This window comes from Phasianus colchicus, chromosome 1 (assembly GCF_987193195.1).
Source record: "Phasianus colchicus chromosome 1, bPhaCol1.hap1.1, whole genome shotgun sequence".
Taxonomy (NCBI): Eukaryota; Metazoa; Chordata; class Aves; order Galliformes; family Phasianidae; genus Phasianus; species Phasianus colchicus.
In genome coordinates this window covers 187,806,408-187,832,474 of record NC_143436.1, presented here as the reverse complement: position 1 = coordinate 187,832,474, position 26,067 = coordinate 187,806,408, and the positions used below count along the sequence as shown (strand labels likewise).

At 39.7% G+C, this 26,067-nt stretch overlaps 1 protein-coding gene across 4 annotated transcripts in view; it reads left to right on the top strand.

Moving 5' to 3' along the window:
- The window catches only part of FAT3 (FAT atypical cadherin 3), a 401,703-nt gene that overhangs the window by 264,556 nt on the left and 111,080 nt on the right, over positions 1-26,067 (top strand). For all 4 annotated transcript variants that reach the window (XM_090134047.1, XM_090134044.1, XM_090134046.1 and 1 more), the window contains exon 5: positions 5,285-5,346. In XM_090134047.1, the coding sequence (XP_089990173.1) occupies positions 5,285-5,346 (62 nt within the window). The remainder of the gene's footprint in view (positions 1-5,284; positions 5,347-26,067) is intronic.

Here is a 26,067-nt window from a genome sequence, read left to right as displayed (position 1 = left end):
GGTATGTGGAAAGTCACTACTTACCTTTAGTCATCTGTCTGTTTTTCTCAAGACTCACCTGCTTGCACGTTACTCCACGTTTCTTGGCAAGTTAATAATAAAAATAACCATAAACTTAAGTATACGTGTTAGCTTTAGGCCATCATATAAAATATATTTCCATTTTCTGTACTGTACAATACATGCTTTGATACAGATTGGCAAAAATGTTAGACTTCAGTTTAAATTTTGGAGCTACAGTAGAAATAAATGGCAGTATCACAAGCTTCTGAGGAAGTATATCAAAATGCAGATATAGATACTGAAATGAAAGATTTTGGCTTCAAATTACATGAAATATAAATTCGTTTGCTTTTTTACATTAATAAGTTAACAATTTACTTTCGTGTGTTACTGACAATAAAAATGTAAGGATTACAGGCACTGTACAAAGTTCTTTGCTAGCATAAACTTGTGGATCTGCCTTGATTGCAGTGGAATTACTCTAGATTGGGCCTACTACCTGCATATCATCAGAGAGCAGTGGGCATTTTGAGGTATTTCTCAGGTACGTTCATCTGGCATAGCCACATGTCTAAGCGTTCAAGCAGAACACTGTTCAAAAAATGCAATGCATCACAAAAGACTCTATTTGAGACAGAACATTGTCCCAGTTCTGAATAACAAAGTACAACTTAGGTGATGATAGGATCAACAAGTTGCTATTCCTCTGCCAGGTTTAATGGCTTTGTTATTAATAAAGATAGTTTTCTGTAAAACCCATTGTAAAGCATCAGGCATTGAATTCATAACTATTCCTGACTTTATGTCATCTTGCGTAGATATATACGCATACATTTGCACGCCTCCATGGGCACACACATACCTGGCATTAACTCTAAGTTCTGTGTCTAAGCTGGGGCTTAGAATCACAGAATCATAGAGGAACCCAAGTTGGAAGAGATCCGTATGGATTATTGAGTCCAGCTCCTGGCTCCAAACAGGATCAGCCAAAATTCAGAGCAGGTTTGTGGGACATACTGCACAGGGTGAGCTCACCTTCCATCTTTTCCAAACTCTGTAACACGAGGAGAAAAATAATTTATTCAGGATGGGAAGAGTATTCCAATTTCAAAAGTAAGAGAATTTGTAGAAAAGTAAGTTATATAAGAACGTGGTTGTCTCCAACCTGGAACACTGGAGCAAGCAACGTTCCTGACTTTGTCAGAACGTCTGCTTATGGCCTGAGGAGCAAAGGTGCCAGGATATACATTGAGATGTTTTGAGTCAGAAATTCAAGTAAAAGTAAGAAATTCAGGGAACAGAATTACATAACACTGATGATGATTTTATCACAATAACTTTTCTATCACACCCAGTTTTTCTCTTCACTTTCCTGGCTGTTCTTTAAGAATCATCACACTTAGAAATATCTCCTGGACCCAGCAGGACTGTGTTGTTTCCCTGGAAGTTTCAGATAAACCATCTGAGAGGTGTGGTACGACTTCTGAATCTTGTTAGCATTTTTGCTATTTTGTGAAAAATGCCTGCTATATCTCCCAGCTGGCTTCGGACAGTTGACCAGATGGTTGTGTCTACAAGAGCTATGGCACATATTGAAGATGGGAAAGAAATAAATGGTCATTTTTCATCATTGTCCCCCTGAGATTTTATATCAGTGCAGCCCAGCATCATTGCTTTGGGCATATATTTCCCTGCAAGTTATTTTCTTTCGACAATGCCTTTCTAACATAACAGTATGATGATACAGTACAGTTAAAGAAGAACTGCAGTTGGGATGTATTCTCTTGTGCAAAACCAACTTTCTCTCAATGGCTCTGAATCTGTAAAAGGAAGTTAAACATCCTGCTAAAAATTACTAGTATCATGTATTTGTACTAAATACAAGAGGAACACAGCAAGATTCTCATGAAACTCATGAAGGAGCTGGTGTAGTAAAGCCAAAGGGAGCTTTAAACATAACTGGAATCTTTTTCACTGTCAATGATAGATCTAAGACAGAGTTCCCTGAAATACAGTTTTATAATCTGAAAGAACAAGGTTCATATCTGTACCAATACATAACCATAATTAAATACATTCTTGTTGTAGAACTCTGTATAGAAGTATTTCGTAGCACTCTTTAAGGGCAGCTGCGTTTTAGTATTCGAACTTAGTTGTTGATTCTGTTTGCTTGGTTACCTGTTCTTCAGGAGCAGCTGCTGTCTTGGTACTAAAGCTGTTAAGATCTGTTCATTTTAAAATATAGGCACTTTTGTTGTAGATTCTTGCCATGTGTTCATATACCCCCTTTAGAAGTAAATTTAGTTCTGCAAGCACTCTGACCATTATGGCAGCCCAAAAGGCTCTACACTGAAAAAAGAAAAAAAGAAAAATCCCAAACCTGAAGTGGAACAGCGATTGTGTGGGACTGCTTTTGTTTTACTAGTGAGAGACAGGCTCTATAAATTCTGTGAGTGATGCTCAGTGTCAGATGTTAGCTCTTGGTCTTCAAAGCAGAAGTGAAATCTTTTGCCTGAAGTAGGTGATAAGGACAGAAGTCTGATTTACGGTGTTGCCTGAGCATTCCCCAGTATGGGGGGGGGGGGAGCTGACTAATATTTCAGCATAGTAAATACTCTCAACATTTATTATTTAAGAGGAAGGTCTTTGTAATTCATAGTACCCCAAGAAGAATAAATGTGAAAGACAGTATAAAAAATGATCGTATTCCTTACTGAAGTTAGGTCATGCACAATTAATTTTCATAGAGACTGTGTGTAGAACAAATAAGGATATTTCAAATCTGAATTTTTTGTTTTATCAATTTATTGAAGCTACGCTTCTTTCATAACTTAGAACTTCTTCCTTGTGTCTTCCCTAGACGTGGGGGATCTTGTGTGAATGACACCAATTTGTCATCCATGCTGTCATGTCTGTTTAAACTCATGCAGCGAGTAGAAGTCTCCCATATGGTGTAACTGTTTTGAAGACTTACAATTGCTTGGCGCAGGAAATACCAGTTATTTTGCTTTTTCAGCCTTTTGCCAGCACCTGGTTGTTCTTCCATGTAATAATATTACCAAGATGGCTCTAATGGTCCAATCTGGTGCCTGCAATATTCCCTTGGGTGTCACTTCTGGGGTCTGGTAGATCTCATAATGAGCCTGAAATATGGGAGGCAGACTGAACTTTCCTGTCCATTACTTCAAGTACTGTTTTCCCTTCTTTATCCACAATGTGTCCTCTTCCCCCGCTTCTCACCAAAACAGATAAGTGATGCCTCTAAGTAGAAGGCAACAGAGTATGAGGAGTTGCAGCTGTAGAAATTTTGGGGAATTAGAGGCTCTATATAAATGCAAGATGTTGCAATTGTTTTCTGCAGAATTTGCAGTCATTGTGGATTTGTGTTTAGGTGATTGACTATCTGATTGAATAAGTAGATATTATAAGTACTACAGGGAGTCCTTTTTTTCCTGTCTTTGTTGATAGTCTTACAGAGGAGGAGTTCTTAAGAGCTAGTTTGTCCACTGGCATTGTTTCCGAAAACATCTTTACCTCTAGGGGAAATCAGTCCCTTTACTGTCATCTGAATATATCAAACAACATTCAAACAAGGAATTTCTCCATCCAAAGAAATGTTTTGTGTGGAGGAAACTCAAATCTGACCTTTAAATCTCTATTGAGAAAAAGTAAAAACTAAGCAGTGTTCATAGAGCAGCGTGCATCGCTTTTCTTGAGGGAACTTGTAAAGTACTTCATTTTCTTTCCTTAGTATACATCTTACAAGACGTTAATCATTTGTGAAAGCACATTATAGAATCATAGAATCATATAGTCATAAAGTTGGAAAGGACCTACAAGATCATCTAGTCCAACCATCCTCCATTACCATTGCTACCACAAGCCTCTAAACCTTGTCTCGTAGCTCCTCATCCAGACGGCGACTCCACCATCTCCTTGGCAGGCCATTCCAGTGCCTGACCACTCTGAGAGAAAAAGTTCTTCCTTATGTCTAATCTAAACCTCCTCTGATACAATTTGTGGCCATTTCCTTGGGTCCTGTTCGTTGCTTGAGAGAAGAGGCCAACCCCCCCCCCATGACAACCTCCCTTCATGTAGTTACAGAGTGCAATGAGGTCTCCCCTGAGCCTCCTCTTCTCCAGACTGAACAATCCCAGCTCCCTCAACTGCTCCTCATAAGACCTGTGCTCCAGACCCCTCACCAGTTTCGTTGCCCTTCTCTGAACACGTTCCAGGGCCTCAATGTCTTTCTTGTAGTGAGGGGCCCAAACTGAACACAGTACTCGAGGTGCAGCCTCACCAGAGCTGAGTACAGGGGATGATCACCTCCCTGCTCCTGCTGGCCACACTATTTGTAATGCAGGCCAGGATGCTGTTGGCCCTCTTGGCCACCTGGGCACACTGTCGGCTCATGTTCAGCTGAGCATCAACCAACACCCCAGGTCCCTTTCCTCTTCGCAATCATCCAGCCACTCATCCCCAAGCCTGTAGCACTACATGTGGCCAAAAGGCAGGACCCGACACTTGGCCTTGTTGAACCTCATCCCATTCACCTCAGCCCAGCGATCCAGCTTATCTAGATCCCTCTGAAGGGCCTCCCTACCTTCAGGCAGATCAACACTACCTCCCAACTTGATGTCATAAAATTGCTTTAGAAGAAAAGATATCTTGATCATGCTCATGTAACAGGATACTTTATTCAAAAGACTCAATTTGATCATGGAGCAAATTGATGAAATTTTTGGTACAAAATCTTTAATACCTTAGAATGATTACATTTGGAAATCATTACGTATACAAGTAGTTATTACAGAAATATTCTTCTTTGTCAAGTATTCTTGGCATGGAGGTAATCAGCATCCTATCCCATTAATTGTTTAAGAACTCTGAAATATTTAATGAGGTTTTTTTTATGGAAGGATCTCAGTCAAATGCAAATGATTCAATGAAGCACTTAATCATAAGACAAATAGTGATTCTTTAGTGAGGTGTTTTATTCAACATAATAAATGCAGCATGCTAAGGAGAGATGCACAGCTCACTGTTTTTCAGTTACTCTTCTCACAGCATTTTTCTGTAAAGATTCATTGTTAGTCAGAAAGTCATAATGGCTGTGCTGCAAAAGAAAAGGCTTGACAGATGTCAAGAAATCTGTGGCTGATATAGCTTCAAATAAATTTTTTCCCTTTGAGCGTTTGAAAAATGAATTTGGTCTTCTGGTCGATAGAGATATATATTTTTCAACTGGTATTGACAGTCAAATATCATTCTCTGTTCACAGGTCTGATTACAACAACATCAAGAAAATTGGATCGAGAACAGCAAGCAGAGCATTTTTTGGAGGTAAGATTAAGTGGAAAATATATGTTAAAAGGTTAACTGATTTTTGTAGTTTAAAATCACTTCTTCCTATGCCAAGAGAGTGGAATTCTCCCTTCTCTCCATATATACCGACTCACACAAAGATGGGAATTGCCTGATTATATGGAGGAAAAATACATTTTGCAATTCACAAGCACAGGAAAAAAATGAAACAAATGTGCTCAACGTTTGTTTTCCACCTCTAATCTGCTTCAGTGAAATCTTTCATGGTAGCCCTTAAATTTTATTTGTAAGAGAACTGTAGAATATTCCAGAGGAAAATACTTGTTCTAAAAGTAGTGGTATCAACACAACCCTGCCAAGGTTTGTATGGACAGAACTTCTTGCACCTTGAGGAACCTTGAAGTTTATGAGCACATTTACTGTCTTTGAAGGTAAACATATTGAGAGTTTTCATCCCAAATCTGAGATTCATAGTATTCTGTTTGATGAAAGCAAGTTTTGACCATATTCACTTTCATTGCATCTTCAGAATCAATGACTAATTCCTTAATTTTTGCTCATTAGGACCACCAATGACACTTTTCAAATAAAAAAATTGCCCTCTGAAGAGTGTGCACCACCCACTTCCTTCATCTAATTGTAGTGGAATGTTTATAAACAGCTTCAGTATAATGGATACAGATTGAAATATTTGTGTACTGTTTTACTGTCTCTTTTGCACTGCTGTACACCATGGTAATGCTTTGCTTGACTGTTCTCGTGTCAGTTTGTGAAATAAGGAGCTCTTGATTCATGTTGGTACAAGTGAAATAGGGCCATATTGTCCCACATCATCAATCATTGCAACCATATATTTTAGGAAATTATTTTCAAATGCATACAAATTAAAAAGCGTCTGAATAAAATAGTTCCCAGTGCAGTCACTATTTCAGAGCAAAACGCAGTAAAATACACTTATTTATATTCCATATTTGTTGAGGGATTTTTTTGCTAGAAATCCAAAATTGTTCTTGCCTAGTGCAGAACACAGAAATGAAGGGTTAATTTACTACTGTACATGGTTTTATGTGGGTTTTTTTCTTGATAATTCACTGTAGATTCCCACACATTCCAGGCCATAAATAAATGGAAGGGAATAAAAGGATTTTGCCCTTGTTAAGATTTATTAAATTGGAAACTGTTAAGTAATCATGTGTTCAAATAACTGCAAGCTTTCCAGTTTATACGGTCAGAGAAGGTCGTAAACTGAATGAAATTGGCATTGATTTTGAAATATATATATTGATGAGAATCTTAGGTCTATAAGTCTTTTTCAAATTCATATGCTTCCCTAACAGATCACAGTGAAACATGCCAAAATTACACTTGCCAGAGGATTCCTATAGTGATGGGGAATTTTTACAGCAAAAAGAACAAGAAATATATATAATTGCTTGTAAAAATTAGGGTTTAGTTATCAATTCAATATAGGTTAATGTATTCCTTCCTCTGGTTTTTGTCTCATTTGTGAAAACAACTGTCTATAAGATTCTGAAGACTGAAAGCACAATTTAGGAAAAGTATCACAGGGTGCTCCCAGCATCATGGTGGTGATGGGTTGGTCTTTTCCATCCTTAATGATTCTATGATTCTGTGAACGGGGAGCAATGAAACCATATGGAGGGCAGGCTGTAAAGAAAAAAAGCACCTGAATGTGGAGATTTGAGACAATCTCATGAAGAAGTGGGGGCAGGACCATGTTGTAAAACCCAGCTGGGGATGCTGTCCAGGAGTGGGATTTGGCTCGATGGCCAAATCAACCTCTTGAGATGCTAAGAAGCACTGACCAGCACTGCCTGTTGGAAGGTGAATTCCCTGGATCAAAACAAACAAGCTGCTAGAGTTCCAGAGCCGGGCATGCCAAGGTGTGCACATTCTTGTGACACCCTCAGAAAGCGTTTTACTTAATGCTTGGCTTGCTGTGTTAATAACCCCCTGGGAAGGCTTCATTGCCAAGACAACCACAATCTTACCATGGTGCAGTATTTCCCTTCCAGCTCCATGTCATACCTTTCTCCCAGTAGTCTGTCTGCTATAAAAGACAGCAAATTTGGCTCCCTTTGAAAAGCTCTGATAGGGAATGACCTGACAGTCTTTGGTCTCTTGTGCCCAGTACATGTGTGAAGCAGTGACAGACCTTTCCTAGATATAACTTGTTAATTATTCTTAATAAGCTGTCTTTTTTTCCCCCTGAATTTGACAGGGATGCTATTTCATGTTGGCCACTGTTTACCAAGTTGATTCCATTAACAGCAGTATTTTTATATCATTGCAAAAATTATCTGGAAAGCAAGATGAGCTAACATGTCAGTGCTGTCAGACACTGGGTTTGGATTTTGGGTAGTGGAGCCAGGAGCTGGACTCAATAGTCCTAAGGAGTCCCTTCCAACTCAGGATATTGTGTGATTCAACAGTTCTATAAACGTGGATGATGTTAACCCTTACTAACTTTGCATGCCATTGCTATCTCCAGGTGATGGCTTAGAGTGTCTCTTCTATGCCTGTCTGTGTGAGAGGAAACACAAGTTCTCAGCAAGGGCTCACTGTGCATTTAAACTCAGATTATCCATCTATCTCTTCCTCCTTCCTCCCTGAATTACCTTCTTTGAAAAAAGATGTATTTCTTCTGCCACATCTGTCATTGATTGTGGCATTGCCAACACTATTTTTTTCCAGCTTCTGAGTTGAAGGCTTAATTTTTTTTGACACATCTGTAATGTGTTGAAAGGGTTTTATTCAGTGCTTGGTATCACGAAGCATTTTTATGCTTTGGTGGAGATTGGATGTCGCTGGATTTTACACAGGATGGTCTCTTCTTTAGTGGATTCTTACTAATGGAATGCTTCTGTCAGAAACAGGGGAAAATGACCACTTCATTACATTTCTGTCCCACATGAAGAAAACCAGAAGCATTTGTTTAGAGTTTTTACAGACTATCTTGAAGAGTCTGTAACTGGGATAAAGTAAATACTCATCCAAAACAAGAAAGTCAATTCTTATAGTTACCTGCTCACTTTGCAAGGAAATGAAAGCAATAATGTATTTCCAGGAGAGGTGAATTGCAGTTTTCAAGTGATCTGTACGTCTTTTTTTTTCAATAAATGAACATATCAGCACTATGGCTATAGGCTTCCTTCTTTTCTTACTTTCAATTCTTTCTTTTTTCTGGATAGATGTTGTCTGAAGGAACTGGGCTTGTTTAGCTTGGAGAAGAGAAGGCTCTGGGGAGAGCCCATTGTCGCCTTCCAATACTTGAAGCGAGTGTATTAACAGGACAGAGAACAACTGTTTACAAGGGTGGATAGTGATAGGACAAGGGGGAATGGTTTTAAGCTAAGATGGGAGGTTTAGGTTAGATATTAGGAGGATGTTTTTCACACAGAGGGTGGTGACACACCAGAACAGGCTGCCCAAGGAGGCTGTGGATGCCCCATCCCTGGAGGCACTCAAGGCCAGGCTGGATGAGGCTCTGGGCAGCCTGGTCTGGTGGTTGGTGACCTGCACATAGCAGGAGGTTGGAACTGGGTGATCACTGTGGGCCTTCTCAACCCAGGTCATTCCATGATTCTATGATTCTATCTTCTATTATGTATTACATCAATTTACTAAAGACAAGAATCTGAAACTGGGGAATGTGAGTGGAGCTTGAGCTATGGAAAAACACAGAAAATAGGCTGCCACTTTTTTCTTCTCACTTTTTTGTAGATGTCTTCTAGTGCTGGTGTGATAGCTTTACCTGCACTGATTTTTCCATGGGATTATATTCAAACAGCTACTAGAGCATTGGAGGCTCACCAATAAGCATTTAATGCAGGATCTACAGCCTTGTATTATGTCAGCTGATTTGGAAATGTCCAGAATATGAGTAATTCCTGGTCTGCTTTTCAATGTACATGTGCAGCTTGATAGGAGAGGATTGTTTAATCCAAGCTACAGCTCATTGACTTACTCATTCAGCCCAGAGTGTATGCTTTCAGAGTCTGAGTGATTTCTGAATGCACTACAGGAGATGCTGGCTTACCTGAGCCTCTAACAGGGAAAATCTTTACGACACACACCCACTGCTGGACAGTTTGGTTTGCTGGGGTGCAGGATCTGCATTTAGCAAAAGAATGAGCCAAAACTATTACAGCCTTCAGCGTGCAGTCCTTCGAAATGCCAGAATGTTATGATTGGAGAGCTAAATCATCTGTAGTGAGACGTGACCTCTTCATTTTCTCTATAGAGGAATATAATGTATTGGTGCTTTTAGAGTGCTGAGGCTTTTCAGCCACCTCTTGATGACCTCACAGAACATAGGCTTTTAACTCATTTGGCCAGTTATGACAATTGTAGCCATAGCAGATCTCCGTTATTCCAAACTAGGTTTAGATTTATTGTTGTAGATTCATTCAGAAATATCTTCTAATATCTGTCATAGTGGAAAACACACCTATTTTGAAACTGTTTTTGGAATAAAAGTAGTAGCATGGTCAAATCTTTGCCACGGTGACAAAGCAACTGGAGACAATAGGTTTCAAACTACTCCTATAACAGAACCTTCCAAGGTCCAAGTCAGGTAATTTATGAGGAGGAGAAATGAGAGCAGAGCATGGGCTTAATGCAGCTGATTTTTAGCCAACTTGGTATGATTGGAAAGGGTGACTGTGCCTCTCAAGTGCCTTGCTGCAGCAGCAAGTCCATGTACATGAGCCTCATCCATCTTCTTCTATGCCTTAGCATAGCTCTGAGAAGAGTGACAGTAACAGCACAAGGGGTTGTAATGAAGATAAATTGGTAAATCTGAGCAGGTGTCAAAATACATGGGCTGAATGAAGCGTGCGTATTGGTTTCTGTTTACTGTAAGTACAGTAACAAGGTGCAATAAGCTATTAGATGACATGTATTTATGTGCAGTAATTACAGGAAAGAGTAATAATGTGCTGTAATTGCAGCCTTCCAAAACGATTTCAAATTTCCACTCATTTAATAAGAAGTTGTAATTGCGGGGAGTGTTTAGATGGAGGGACTGACATTGTTTTCCATTTGGAATTTGGTCAGCAATAGCGCAGTGGAGAGACTTGCTGGAACCTTTATGGCCATGGCCTCTGTGGGGAGGAGACCTAGAATACTAAAAAACTGCACTCTAAAATAGTGTAACCTCTCCAATCTTCCCCCAAACACCGCGCTGGTGGCCCAGCATTGAACCAATGCTGTGTTCTCTACCATCCTCCGCTTTTTCTCCAAGATCTCCCACGCAAGAACTTAATATATTTAACCTTGTTTTGCTTTACAGCCTATTCATTTAGGCTGTACCCTTCACTGCTGGTGATGCCTGAAGCAAGGAGTCCTTTGTGAAAAGTTGGCGTGTTTTCCGAAGCGCACGGGCAGCAGTATGGCAATATGCTCGTGTGTATTTTTCACAGCAGAATTACAAAAGCTGAAGTTCATTGGGTTTATGTAGCTGAATAGTGCTCTACAGAACACTGATTGCTTAAACTCTGGATTACGAATCTGTGTGAGCATTTGTTTCATGGATCTTTAACACTGCCCACGTTTGGCAGAGAAAGCTGCATTTTTTCTTGGTGACATGCTGGTAATGGGGTAAAAATGAGGCAGTGTGTCTGATTGAACATTTTGTCTGAGTTTTTAATGGCTCCAAAGGCACATGCCTCTTCATTTTAACACTGAAGCTTATCAGATGATGCAAGGGAAGTCAGAGTGTAGGTAAACAGCTTCTTATTCAGCTCCACTTTAAAAATGGCTAGTTAAAGCTTTGCAGAATGTTGGTGCTTGGGAGAAATGAGAACTGCTTTTTTATTATTATTTCAAGGATGTCTGAAAGGATTTGTAGAGGAACAATTGATGTAAAGGGAAAACTTTCTTTCTAAAGAGACAGTGAAAGCAGTGTCATGATGTCAAAAAAAAAAAAAAAAAGAAAGAAAGAAAAAAAGAAAAGAAAAAGAAGAAGAAAGGGGAGTAATGAAACAGTTCTAAAAACAACAAAGGAGAGCTCATCTCGTCCCAGCAGGTTTATGAGCAGAGGATGCTGTCCCAGAGGTGGAGCTGCCTGCAGGACAGGCTCTGCAGTGCTGGTTCTGGCCCAGCCCGGTTCCTAGCACAGGAGGACACAGTCTGGGCTCACTTACCCCGTGCTCCTGACCCCATCCCACACACTCTGTTCCTCAGGAGCTGTCTGTGCACCAGCCTTCTAGAAATGCACATACTGCTCTCACCCCCCTCCTCTCTCCTCCTGATTAGTAATATTTTTTCTTCCGTCAAGTTGCTATTTTCAGAAGTAGCCAACAACTTTCCAAAGGCAGGAGGTGACCCGAGGTTAAAACTCTCTTTCAGAGACAGATTTGCATATGACATTGCACTCTGCTTCCAATGTGTACTCATGCATAAAGTCTTATGCAGCAAAACACAGGGAAAGTCCTGGTGTGATTCATCTGTCTGCACTGATAAGTGGTCTCCCTGCACAGACTATCATCTCTAGCTAATGGGATCCAATAAGATGAAGAATCATCAAGAGCACCACTGAAAATGTTACTTGCTTAGTGGCCTCTGTACAAGAGATATGAACAGGAATTTTAAACTGCAAAATAATTAAGGGACGGCGTTTTTACAGATTCTTCTCTTTTCCTTGACTATTGCAAATTTAAATAGCTCCCAGATGTCCTTTTATTTTAGATAGCAACTTGAGAAGTAACACAGATGACAAAGCCTAAGCATTGGAAAAACTGCGTTTTTCTTCATGCATGTGGAATTTTAATTTTGCTTTGTTATTAAATAAGAAAAGAAAAACCTCCATAAAATTATTACAGTAGGGTAAAATAAGTCTGAATTAAAAATATATATATCTATTTAAATCTCTCCCATGTGAAATTCAGATTGACAATGGGAAATGTGCACACAGATCTGATGACATAATATATATTGAAGGCAAGGGGCAGGAATGGGTCTCTATATATCAATAGCTGTGACCCTCAGCTCATCTCAGTTACTGAATGAAATACAAATGGCCTTGAGAGGCTGGATGCGCTAAGAATGGCTGTGACATTTCCGCACAATTTGTAGACTTTTAAGTCACTCCTGAGGACACTTTGTTTGCTCTTGGCCTTGTGCTTATGGTTGATTTCAGTCTTTATTTTTCTAAGATACTGTTCATCTGACTCTTCTAGCTCTCTCAAGATTAGGTTGTTTCTCTTACAAATGTTCTGCACATGCTGTCAGAAGGATGATGCAACGGATAAACATACCACAGGCAGTTCAATTACTGATCACTTATATCCAAGTATCTGATTCTGGCCTTTCTTGGAGAGAGCCTAAACCAGCTAATGATAATCTGATGCCGTACTGAAGTTCTTACATGGCATCTCACACTGGTTTGTCTATTCCATTGATTCAGGATACTGATAGTAATGAAGAAAAGCAATCTTCTTTTCTGTCGTCAATGAACTTCCTAAATCAAAGGTCTTCATAACTTTATATGCAAAACTTTGTTTCATCTTAGGAATGTTTGACAGTTATGGCAATGAGTCAAATATTTATAGAGCTTTTATAGATGTATTGTAAGCTTGCATTAACTTATTTGGTTATTAAAATAAAGAAGCACAGCTCATTTATTATTTAGTCACTCCTCAGCTCTTGGAACAGATTTGATTTTTCCTCCAGTTTGTCAATAGATCTTTAATCTGCAGTGGAATACTGCCCTGGGCATATCTTCCACAAAATAATGTTCTGCTGCACAGCAAATCTGGCTAGAAATGGGGAGGAAACTATTATAATAAAGCAAAGTACATTTCAATTTAAAAAAAAAAAAGTACTTAAATCCCAAATTTCCTAACCACACAAGTTTAAAAACCTGTTAGCCATTTAGATGAAAAGTTGCAGGTTGATCCATAGCATCATTAATGTTGGAAAAGACCACTAAGCCAGTCCAACCATCAACCTACCCCCACCATGCCCGCTCACCACGTCCCTCACTGCCACATCTGCCCTTCTCTTGAAACCTCCCAGGATGATGACTGTACCACCTCCCTGGGCAGCCTGTGCTGTGTATCATCACTCTTTCCAAAAAGAAGTTTTTCCTAAACCCAACCTGCAAAAAATCCAGTATGAAGATATAGATGATCTTGCACGTACTAATTCAGGTTCATAGATGCATAACGAGATCAGAGATGTCGCGGGGCAGTGCTTCAGTTCACACTGCTGTCTAACACAGGTGCTTTGCCTCATTAGAAAAATCTCATTTCTGACTGCCCAGAGTTTTGCCTTAGTTAGCAATGATTTGCATGTATCTGGAGTTGGCAGAGGGGAGGTAGCTTGTTTTACAGATTTCATGAATCACTGACCTGAACTGTTGGGTCATGAAATGAAGAAATGAAAATCCATAAAGCATAGCGCTGTCAGCTTTTTTGTGCAGGGCATCAAATGCTCATCTGGGATTTCCTGTGGACCCACAGCAATCCAGCAGCAGGTCTCAGCTTTAAGCCCCTCGTCACGTGCATGCATGGAAGCAGATACTCAGCCTGTAGGGTTCTTGTGCCGCCTTATCAGGCGTTCCCCACCTCCTTCAACAGCATTACAGAAAAGGTGGAATTGTGCCAGAGAGCAAATCCAGCCTGCAGGCTGCCACCCTTCTAGGTCCTGAGCATCAGCATTTTCTGAACCCTCTGGACCTAATTAAAACCTCACCAGACTTAGCATCATGCAGCTGTGAAGCCAAATAGTACAAGAAAGTGACCTTTTGGATTACTAGTATTATGTTAAGGTATCTATGATGTCAGTGCAGGGAGGGGAAAGTCTTATTTATTATCCTGGGTGCTCAGTGGGTTCTCTTGCTCACCCTAAGTAGAGCCCTTAGTCCAGTCTTAGAAGCACTAATTTTCTTGAAATTCATAGAATCATGGAATGACTTAGGTTGGAAATGACCTGAAAGCCTACCCAGCCCCAACCCCTGCCATGGGCTGGTTGCCCCACCAGCTCAGGCTGCCCAGGGCCCATCCAAGCTGGCCTTGGGCATCTCCAAGGAAGGGGCACCCACAGCTCTCTGGGCAACTGTGCCAGGGCCTCACTGCCCTCTCAGTAAAGAATTTCTTCCTAACATCTAACCTAAATTTCCCCTCTTTTAGCTTAAAGCCATTCCCCCTTGTCCTATCACTAACAGACTATGTAAAAATCAGTCCCACTCCCGCTTCTAAGCTTCCTCCAAGTACTGGAGGTTATCCCTGGTAGTACCCAGAATGAAGGAGTTAAGCATTGGCACCCATGGCTGCATTTCCCCAGGTTTGTCTGAAAATGGGTGAGTTAACACATGAGAGAAAAGCAATTTAAAATACACCCAACACCTGTTCTTTCTGCTCTGTTTGCAGAACTATGAGATGGCAGAGCATTAGATCAATGTAAATGGGATGGAAAAGTATTATTAAAACAGCAAACATTATTGTGTGGTTTGAAAATTAGGTCTGCAGCCATGTGTTAAATGCTGTTGAAACAGAGAGGGATATATTAATGGTCTTCCCATATTATAAATCATTCCTTGTGCTAAGGTTGTGTAGGCAAATTCTGTGGTTAATCTATACCCAGTTCTTTTCTGTCAGGACTTAGGAGTTTGCTCTAATGCTGCTTTCCTGCTGATAGATTAGCTCACAGATTAGCTCAGGATTTTTCCTCTTTGTATGTTTCTTAAGATCTGTAGCGTTCTTTTTACAGGATGGAGCCCACCTACCAGTTACAAATTGGTCGGATGTGCCCTTTCAGGACATCTGTACGGCCAGGCTCTGTGCTTGTGACATAGAGAGTCATTGTGAAGGGCGCACTGCTTTGCTAAATTTCACCTTTGTGTGATGAATGTACCAATGTTTTAATCTTCTGCAGGAGCAGCAGGAGCTCTTTCACATGATTTGAGTCTATTTTAGATGTGCAGAATCTCTATGCTTTCCGAAGCGTGTCTGCTTTAGCTCTGCATCATGTGTTCTGTAGCATTTGCAGCACTAATCAGCTGCCAGACTGTTAATTTATGTCTGTAAGTGTGAGCACACACATATGCACGCATACACATGTTTTGAGGAGGTCTCTGTTTCCTGCCTCTCAGGCTAAGACAGCTGAGTACTGGGTTTAAGGCAAGAAGGCATCTTCTTTCCCCATCAGCAATACATTGCATCTGTACTAAAATCCCTTCTGGGCTTAGAAAATCCTTAAATATCTTTTAATTAATCTAGCATTTAGAAATGTTCCCTTCCACAAGTTTTGTATCTATTCATCCTTTCTTCTCAGATGATCAGTACTCAGCTGCTCAGAATTCATGCTTGTTATCTCAACAAAAAGGTAATTCTGGGATATTTTCACATCTCTCCAATCTATCCTATGTTTTCAGGGACTCTTCATTTCCTTCCACCTTCCACACACACAAAACCCAGCCACCCTGTGGTACGGCTGTAGGGATCCTGGCACCAAGTCTCCAGTTCCTTTGATATGCTTGGATAATGGCATGCTTTGGGGCATGTTCTTTGATCACAGCCTGTCACAATGTCCATGGGGTCTGACTGCAGGTGGTTCCTAGGATGCCTTCAGCCCGATCTGATCATTTTCACTTATGGGCCCTTTGATTTCCAGGCAGCCCCTTGCAAGAGTTGCTCCCTTCCAACTCTATCAATTCTGTGGTTCTATGAAGGAAAAAATAGAATATCTCTTTCCTTTTGCAAGTTCTGTTATATTTTACTGTATTCCCATGATCCTCTTTTCTCCATCACGGAGAAAACCCTGCTCTTATCAGGGTCTCATAATTTCCGGTGTTGGTGATACCCTGACAGGTACTCATGGCCCAAAATCTGCCCCACCAGGAAGTGCACTTGGTGAGAACCTCTTTTTATCATATCTTGAATACATTGCCATTTTCTTTGAGTTTTGTCATACACAATCAGAATGGTTTCAGTTGGAAGGGACCTTTAAAGGCCATCCAGTCCAACTCCCCCCCGGTGAACAGGGACACCTACAGCTCTGTCAGGTGCTCAGTGCCACCTCCTTGAGTGTCTCCAAGGATGGGGATTCACCGTGTCCCTTACAGTCTTCTCACCACAGCCTGTAATGTCTTTTGATATTTTATACTTCGCCAACTCTGTTGTTTTCCCAGATTACCACTTTCTCCCTTTCCCACATCATCCTCCAGCATTCAGCTAAAGCGAAAAGATACACAAAAAGGGTGAAAAAATACCATGCAAAAATATGCAGAATGTATTTACTTTTTTTTTTATTTTGAAAAATAATTTCTTATGGCAAAAGTACATTATTGTGTGATACGTGATGAAATAAGATTGGAGTATTTAGCATAATTTGTAACGTGACACAAATTAATGTATTTACTAGACAGCTAGAGATAAGAAAACATCTAATCAGGTTGAGCATCAGTTTAATAAGCATATTTGACACCTTCTTTCTCTCTAAATATATTACCATGGAACACAAGAATCCTAATGCTTTTCTTATCTGACTGCAGCTTGATAAAAATCAGAGACCAAACAATTCTTTTCCTTTTTATGAAGATATGATTTAAAAAACAAATTTACAGAGGCCCTGAAGCATCAAGTGCTATGAAATCTGCCCTCAAAAGTAGTAATTTTCTTTTCCCAGCCTAACAAATTTAAGTTGTCAGAAAACAGATTAATCTCCTCATTCTGAAATGTAATATTGCTGTTTGCTAATCTCATGATACAGAGATGTTGAAAATGTTATCATAGCAGCTCTTAGAGTATTTTATGTTTTGGCAAAAAATAATGCTTTCTTTGGCAAGGAATGTTCTAAATATTCAAAAGCAAGGACTAGCGTAGATAATTGAGAGCAAAAATGTCAGAATCAAAATAATGAATTATTTTTTCTCACATTCCCTGGGAAAGTAAAAGATATAAATATTACTAATAGTGGTCTGTCAATTTATGGCTTCAACCAGCATGTTATCTTTAATCAAGCTACCAATAAAAATCTTAATGCTTTCTGCCATAGACTCACATCTATTTGTTTTTCCCTATGGATCTTGTTTCTTTCCACTTCCATTCCAGAAAATGTTTAAGGCATTGTACGAATAAAAATGTGTTCTTAACCTCCAAGGCCAAACGGATACTTTAAAGACTTAATTGAGAAAAAGCATGGAGATTTTAAACTTGTCATTTTCTGTGGGCACTTGTTTGCTTAGTTTGGTTGGTTTTGTTTTTTAACCATGACAACGGTTTAAAAAAAAATACTGAAAAAGAAATATCCAGAAAGCCCTGAGATGTAGACAACCCACTTTGTCTCAACGGAGACCATGTCTTGTTATCAGACAGTGTCATAGCGGTTTGGCCTCTCAGCTGAGTGAGAAACAGAAGGGAACAGGATACGTGTTGATAAGTAAGATAAAGGGCTAATTGCCTTAGTCCTAAAAGAAATCCACAGCATATATCTGAAGGAATAAAAATATTAATTGACACAGGAGGTTTGCTTGCATATCGCCCTGTTCTCACCCTTTTGTTGAAATGGACCTGCCCAAACTCCCTCTGTGTGCTGCAGCTTTGGATATGTGTCTGTGCAAGAAGCTCAACTACTGAAGCCCAGCTCCCATCCTTTTTGTGCTGGCATTTACCAAGTACCTCTTCAGTTCGGGATATTTCAGCATTTTTTTGGCAAGCCTGACCGAAGCCGTAACTCAAGCATCTTGTCCAGGGAGTGGCATTTTAATATTTGGTTTGTCTTCTCTTCAGGCATTTAATTCTAACATCCCGCTGCCTGCGAAGGTATCAATTCAGAGCTGTGGCTTTTTTAGTAAGAAGGAGTCTGATGAGTACAGGGGATTTTGTGTTTTCTGCAGCCGTCAGAACCCAACTTTCCTCAAGCTGCTGAGCTCCCAGAAAACCCCTCTCTGCTGCAGCACGGTGCTCAGCATGACGCTGTCATTCGCCCTGCTTCTTCACAGAGCAAATTATCCTGCTCAGAGCTGTGGGCTGTGTTTTCAGTACTGCCATCAGTTCTTGCAGGGCTAATTTGTGTCCCTTCGTCTGCTCCTCTCTGCAGCATGAACTCAGATCTACCTCTGAGCTCTTCAACTTCAGACCCCCTGGATCCTCTTGGGTGCCTGAACAGTAGCAGCTCAATCAATTATATATTCACGCTCTATTTTTTAAAGGTTCTTCACACACACAGATTCACCAGGCTCATGCAGCAAAACAGGAACTGCATCTTAAACTTCTCTTGATTGACAAACTGCCTTTGCCCCAGTGACCCTGTAAATAAGATCTGGATATTTTGTCAGATCAGTATTCTGTGGATTAGACTCTCTCTTAATCTCCCCCTTCTAACTAGAAAGAGCTACAGAGAACAAGCACTGTGTCTGCATACTTACTATACAGTTCCTTGAAGGAAGCAGCGGTGGTACGGATGGCGTTGGCCGTGGCTCCACAGCATGAGCATGTCATGACCCCAGCATCTCAACATCAGGATTAGTGCCTGGCTCTGATATATCCAGTGTCCCCTTGCTGAGGTATCACGCCTCCGGTGCTGAGCCCGACGGGATACACTTGTGCTGTTCAGGCTCTCCCATAAATCAGGAGCTTTCTCACGGCTATTTCCAGCCAAGTGCCTAGCCCATTTAACACCCCCTGAGACTATCTCAAAAGCAAAGCAGCTCCTGAAACTTTTCTTTTTCAATCTCTTCTGCTGCAAAACAACAAAGCAACTCATTAGAAGGACTCCTTCTGCTTCCCTCCTTTCTCTCCCTTCACATCGTGACGGCTAATTGGAGGCCCATAACATGTATCAACGAAAATTCTCGTTTTTCTCCCATATATCATTGGCCTTGCATTACCAGCTTGGGCATGTTGTCTCACACCGTGTTTTATTGTCCCCCAGATCACATTATTGGCAGGGCAGTCTCACAAAGGTTAATAGTGTTACTGGGTTGTCTTTTGGTCTGACATTCTTACTCATCACTCTAAATCCACTCATTTTACCAGCAGCCTTGGATACCTACTGAAGTTAATTGCATGCTGCTTACCACTGCCTTCAGACTCACCTCTATGAATCGGAACTTCTTGTAGGTGATTGTGCCTGCTCCTTTAATTTCTTTAATTTCACAACCAGAATAAGGATGTTTGGGTTGATATATCCAGCTTCTCTACTGCACAATTTGACATTTGCAATCCAATCATCAGTCACCTTGGCCCTTCAGTTCAGCTATCTTCCCCTTACCACACCATGTGTATACTCTGTATATAGACTTAATGGGAAAATAAGCAGTAAATTATGAGTCTAAATTTAAGAGTTATGGTGATTCCATAGACCATGGAAGGGAAAATACAGTGCTTCATGCAGTTGCTGGAGTCCCAGGTTGAAATTGCTACTTTGGCTTTAGAATATCCCAGGGTACTGAAATCAAGCAAATAATCTTTTGAGGACTGGATATCTACACAGTAAGACCATGAACCTTAAGGGCTATGCATGGTAAGGTCTTGATATTAAGTTCTTGTATAAATGGCTGCCAGTAGGAAACAGTGAGTTTATATTAATCTTTTTTGATTAAATATCTCCCTTTCCCAGATAGAAAATAAACTGCCTACGGTCTGCTTACATTCCACTGACCCTTTGCACAGCAGTGAATGCCATCCTGTGGCTGCAAAAATCAAATGCATGTTAAAGATGAATGCTGCAGAAGAACAGAAGCACTAAGAACATTCTAAAAGTTGTGTTATTTTAAAATTCCTCCTGCATTGCGGGAGTAGAATGTCATCTTTTTATTATTCAGACGCACAAAGATCCCTCTCTAGGACTCCAGGCAACTGTATAATTAATTAATTATAACAGTATTAATTGATTAATTAATATTAATAACCTGAACATTCTTAATGGGTTCTGAGTGTTACTCAGGGAAATTCAGTTTTCTGGCCAATTTTTTTTTTTTTTTTTTTTTTTTTTTGCAATGCATTTGAAATATTAAAACTGAGAGACAGAGTTTCATGTTGCATCTTAACCCCGAAGATAACCCTGTTCCCATACTCACACCTATTTAGTTATGTCATCAGTACTGTCTCTAGATGTTCTGAAAATTATTCATATACATTGCTCTTTGCAAGATCATTAGCTATACATGGAACCAACAGGAAAAATCGTGTTAAAAGAATGATGTATTACATCACTGTTTCTTAAACCAAAATCTGTTGTGGTGTAAAAGTAGGATTCTTCCTGGTGAATTATGATGCACGTTGTGCTGCTGCAGTGGTGCATCTCTTCTCTTACCCTTCAGCTGAAGGCGTACAACTTCCAGCTATTTATTTGTTATGCAGCTGGAGACAAAGGCTGGGCAAAACCTGAATGAGAAAACAAGTTCAGCTGAGGTTGTTGAGCTCCAAGTGAAACCTTGTTCTCACCAAAGCCAACGGGAAAATACCTATTGACTTCAAGGCAGGGGATTCCACAGCTGGATTGGTCCTTTACCAAACAGGTATAGCAGGCATCTATGATTCTGAAGAAGAGAAGGCTCTGAACAGACCTCATTACGGCCTTCCAGTATTTAAAGGGAGATTATAAGCAGGAGGGAATCAACTTTTTACATGGGTAGACACTGACAGGACAAGGAGAAATGGTTTTAAACTAAAGGAAGGGAGATTTAGATGAAATTCAGAGACCTAATGTACCCATCAAGGAAGATGCTGATGATTCCCATCTTTATCAGTGGAACGGTTAAATGAATTTCAGTTTCACATCTTCTGTCTCTGAGTATCGTTACTGAACCTGTTTTCCAGGCTGAGTTTTTAAAGTAGGAAACTAAACATGATAGGAGTAAAAAGGTACTCCATCAATACAAGTTTTGCTCCAAAGTCGGTGTCTGAATTTCTCCCCTGCACACAGTGCCATGATCATTCTCAACCAGCTTGCAGAATTGACCCTCCATCAACATAAACTGGATAGTAGATATTTATAGACACTTTGGAGACAAGTGGAGATTAAGATAATAAGGCTTGTCTTTGTTTTGTATTAGATGAAACTGTGATTAAATATGGCCCAATTAATGCTTATTATCTGTCTAAAATGAATTCGTCACAGAAAGTCGTGAAGTAGACGTCGAGAAGTCAAGTAGAATTTTTATTGCTAAAATATTAGTTTACTTTAACCCGATCTGACAAAAACAAGATGAAACTGTCATTAATAAACTGTCATCTAAATTGATTAAAACTTTCTTTCGTACTTCATTGCTAAGCAAAGAAACTTATAGCAATTAACTTGAATATCAACAAAAAAAAACCTTTAATTTTTTCCCGTTTAGATCAATGAACAAGGTCACAACACTCTTCTCGGTGACAGTTTACTAAAGCCACTGAAATTTCTGAGGTATAAAAAGTTCATTTTGCCTTTTACAAGTTCAAAATGTCTCCCCAGAATCAAAAATTGGAAATGAACTATACCCCTTGAGGGTCTAATATTAAATACTTTCTATCTGGGTAAGAAAACCATTTTTTATTAATCAGTTCTTTTACTGATAAGTTTTATTTTGAACATAAAACTTTAGAAGCTTCCTTTCTGCATGGAAAAATATAAAATGCATATAAAAGTCAGAGACTGCTCATCATGCTATCGGCTATAAAACTGTCTTTGAGGTATTCTGTGCAGGATTTTCCCGGCATATGCGTATGGATTGAGAGCATTCATTATTTCTTGCTTGTTGTGGAAAACTAGGCTGAGCTGGAAATTGAATGTGTTCTGCAATTACTGATGGGATGCAGCGCCTGGTTCTGGCCTTGACTACTTTGATATTGATCAAAGGCGTGTTGATAAGCAATGAATTTTGTAGTGAGGTTTGGAATGGGGAGGTGAGTAAGAGGTTAGGTGTACTGAAATAGCAGAATTCATCACCAAAACTATAGCTGCACATTGCATTTTTCTTCAGTGGCCAAAACATTCTCTGAAATTTCCCCCCTCCTGCCATTCATCGCCTCGCTCTGCTCCCTTGCTGCCACCCCAACACTAGTTAACCATCTGCCTTTGGGGGGATTTTGTTTGCTTTCAGCAGTGCATTTTAAGCCCTGATTATTTTCAGTAATCCTGTTTGTAGCACAGATGCACAAACAGTGCATTGACGGGTAAAGGTGGCTACAGATCATTGACAAGGGAAGAGCAAATGGTTGGAGGAGGAGCTGGAGATGGGGCTGGATGGATCTTCATCTGCCTTTCTGACAGGGACAAGGCGATGTCATCCTCTGGGAACACGACCAAAGGCTGTTTGTTAGAGCAATTAAAAAAAAAAAAAAAAAAGCAAAAAAAAAAAACCTGTTATCTTTCCTTCAAAAATACATGGTTCTGCTTCATACAGCGACATCGAATTTGGATGCCTTGTACCTATAAAGTACATTAAGGAATTACAGCACACATCTATCATCTAATTTGTGGCTGAATACATGTACTGCCTACTAAATAATAGCAATACCATTTCAAGACTGTCACGGAGCCTTACCTAAGAGGGTTTCATCCAACATCAGAAGGCACTGGCTGTTGGCATGCCTAAAATTGTTTATAAGTATGTTTGGATAATATAGTTCAGAATAGAAGGCAATATTTCCTTTGCATATGGAAAGTTTTCTTTGAAGTTTCTACTTTGTTGTACCAGGAACTGTATGCCATGTAATCTCTCTAAAGACATTTTAGCAAGAGCAGGGAAAGCTCCTTCATACTATGTCATAATTCATAGTTACAAAGTTCATAGAATGGCCTGAGTTGAAAAGGATCATAATGATCATCTAGCTTCAACCCCCTGCCATAGGCAGGGTCACCAACCAGCAGACCAGGCTGCCCAGAGCCACATCCAGCCTGGCCTTGAGTGCCTCCAGGGATGGGGCATCCACAGCCTCCTTGGGCAACCTGTTCCAGTGTGTCACCACCCTCTGTGTGAAAAACTTCCTCCTGGTATCTAACCTAAACCTCCCCTCATGTCTTGGAGTAAATTGAACAATGTGTATCATGTATCATGTTAGCGTGAGGCTACTGATTTATTGCAAAATAGACAGAGGGGTATTGCCACGAAATCAATCACTGCACTGTATTTGAGTGTTTCTACTAAAAGAGTTGCTCAACTTTAATTTCTCATCACTTTGAATATCTGGGGACCTATACTATAAACCAGTGCAACAGCACACCAGAGCAGGGATGTAAAGTATAATTTGTTTTGCTGCCTGATTAATAAACTCCACAATGACTATAGCTTGATTAGATTCTAGAAATATATTAGCATGTATTTTTGCATATAGCCTTTCCGCTCATAGTTGAAACAGAAAATAAATGACTAATATTAGTTGTAGGAAAAATTCTTGGAAGCATTGCTAAAATCTTGTGTCTTTATTAATATCCAAAATTGTTTTCTTTCTAGTATATGATTATTCATACTGACTGGTCTAGTATGAATAAGGGAGAACTGGAGATGTGCAGCAATCTTCATAATTTCATGGCAACCTTGAAGTAGGAGTTCAGCTCCTGCTTATAGTAGAGATTAGAATCAAGTGAGTTCTGTGGATGGAAAATAGTAAGTAGTTGAATATTTGAGAAGAAGGGAGTGCAGTGAGCTTCGAAGTTGATCCGTACCTCTTCTGAAGCACAGAAACGGAGAACTATTGCATTACCCGAGTGCTGAGATAAGATTTTTGGAGAAGGGCATTATCTGTAGAGGTAAATATGGTATGGGTGAACAGTCTCACATATCAATATTTGATCGCAAGTGTTTCTTATCATGAGAGAAGCAAAATCCACAAATGGCTGAAGTAGATATTCAGGTATTAAGGGAATTAGAATCGACATAGAGATTATTCCTAACATTGAACTGCCTAAGTATCTTAATTTTCAAGCTTGACTTTATTTAAAGCTGCTTGAAATGAAATATTCTCAGATTTGACTACTCATCATTTTCTGTTCACAAAAGTCTTTGATTCTAATCTTTGCTATCAGCAGGAGCTAAACACCTTCTTCAAAGTTTGCTGTGAAGATCAATACACAACTTTTATCTTCCCTCTTGCTCAGAGGCTGAGGGTAGTTATGCTTCTATTTACTAATAGGTAATTCGAAAGACGTTCCAAATCCCTTAAAAATGCTCTTAAGAAATCACATATTGTTCTTTATCTTGTTTGTAAAGTGTCAGTTTGAAGCTGGTTAAACATTCATGTGTCCAGATATTATAAGAGGACTATTTTTAATGGTTTTTTTTCTGCTTTCCAGGTCTTTCTTATTGTATGCTGTGTTACTGTAGCCTTTTCAACAAAGAAATTTTTTATGCACTCAAAAGGCTTTTACAGTTGTGAGACAGAGGTGGATGTTTCTCCTGCCACCATCTCAAAATTGCCAGTCCCATATTTACAAACTTTGCAAACTGCTTCATGTGATATTATCCATGCAGTTCCAAGCATCACTTCAGTTGGTTGTGATATAGCCTACAAGGTCAGGAAGAATCCTAGTTGAGCAATGCCTTTTCTTACCATAACTGACTACACACTGCTGCTATGCAGGAGAGGTGGAGATCATTTAACCCCACGTGTGGAAGGAGGAGGCACGTTTTGGGAAGCAGTTGGCTTTGAGTCACTTCCAGGCAACATTTTATCTGTAGTTTGTCATAAACAAAATTAGATGAGATTGGTATTTCTGAGAGCAGTAGTTAGTGAAAAGGAGAAGAGCAGAATCCTATTCTGTGATTGCTTGAAGGAGTTTCTTTTGACATAGAGCAGAATTTCTATTGTGGAAATTGAATGGAGCAATGTCTGGTTCTGCACTTACCCTGGCACCCATCAATTCAAGAGTACCTTAAATATGGCTTCATGCACTAAGGTTGCCAGTGTAACAAACTTTAAAAGCAATGCCTATGGAAAAAGACTATTTTTCTTTCTGAGAGCCACTGTTGAGAGCTATGCAGATCCTTCCTCTGCTACAACTAAAGCTAAAATACAAGCCTTCAGTTTGTTTTCAGAGCTGATAGCTCTTTTATTTTCTAAATTTTCAAAAAGCTCATAGGATAAAGTTTGGCACAAAATAAGGGACCCTTCTTTTTAATTAGGAGTATTTCAGGACTTCTGAATCACTCATTCAGATATTTTGTACTGCCAGGTCATTGCTTTCCATTTGTTTACTGCCTACTGGTAACAGTAAATGAGTCTGACAAAAGTTACTATTTGAAGCCTGTAAGATTTCTGCCAGTGCTGTTCTCTAATATTTAGGTTTGCAGATACTGCAGGGAGCATTTAACTCCAGATGAAAAAGCCAGCCTTCCTTCCTTCCTGACTTTTGGCAATACCACGTTGAAATTACCTGATGTCATTGTTAGTTCTCAGATGGTGTAACAGACCATTATGCATCGTTTTCTAGCTTGGATGTGGCTGGGAGCCATTGACTTTTCTAATCAGCCACCTAGAGTGCTTGTGTCAGTAATAATCTGTATTTCAGAAGTACTCTAAATTATTTATTTCTCCTACTTGGCCAGAGTGAATCTATTAATTTTTTATGATCGAAAATGAGAATTCCCTTTATTAACACATTGTAAAGGAAATCAAGAAGGATGGATCATATCAATATGACTGACACTCTTTCCTACAAGAAGTGTTTAAGTAATTTGTCTTTTGGGACAGCACTAAGTTCTGTGAGGGTAAGTGAAATAAACAGCTATCTGCTTCTTTTCCAAAGCTGCCAAATAAAGAATTAAAGAAGAACAACATCGTTTGCTACATC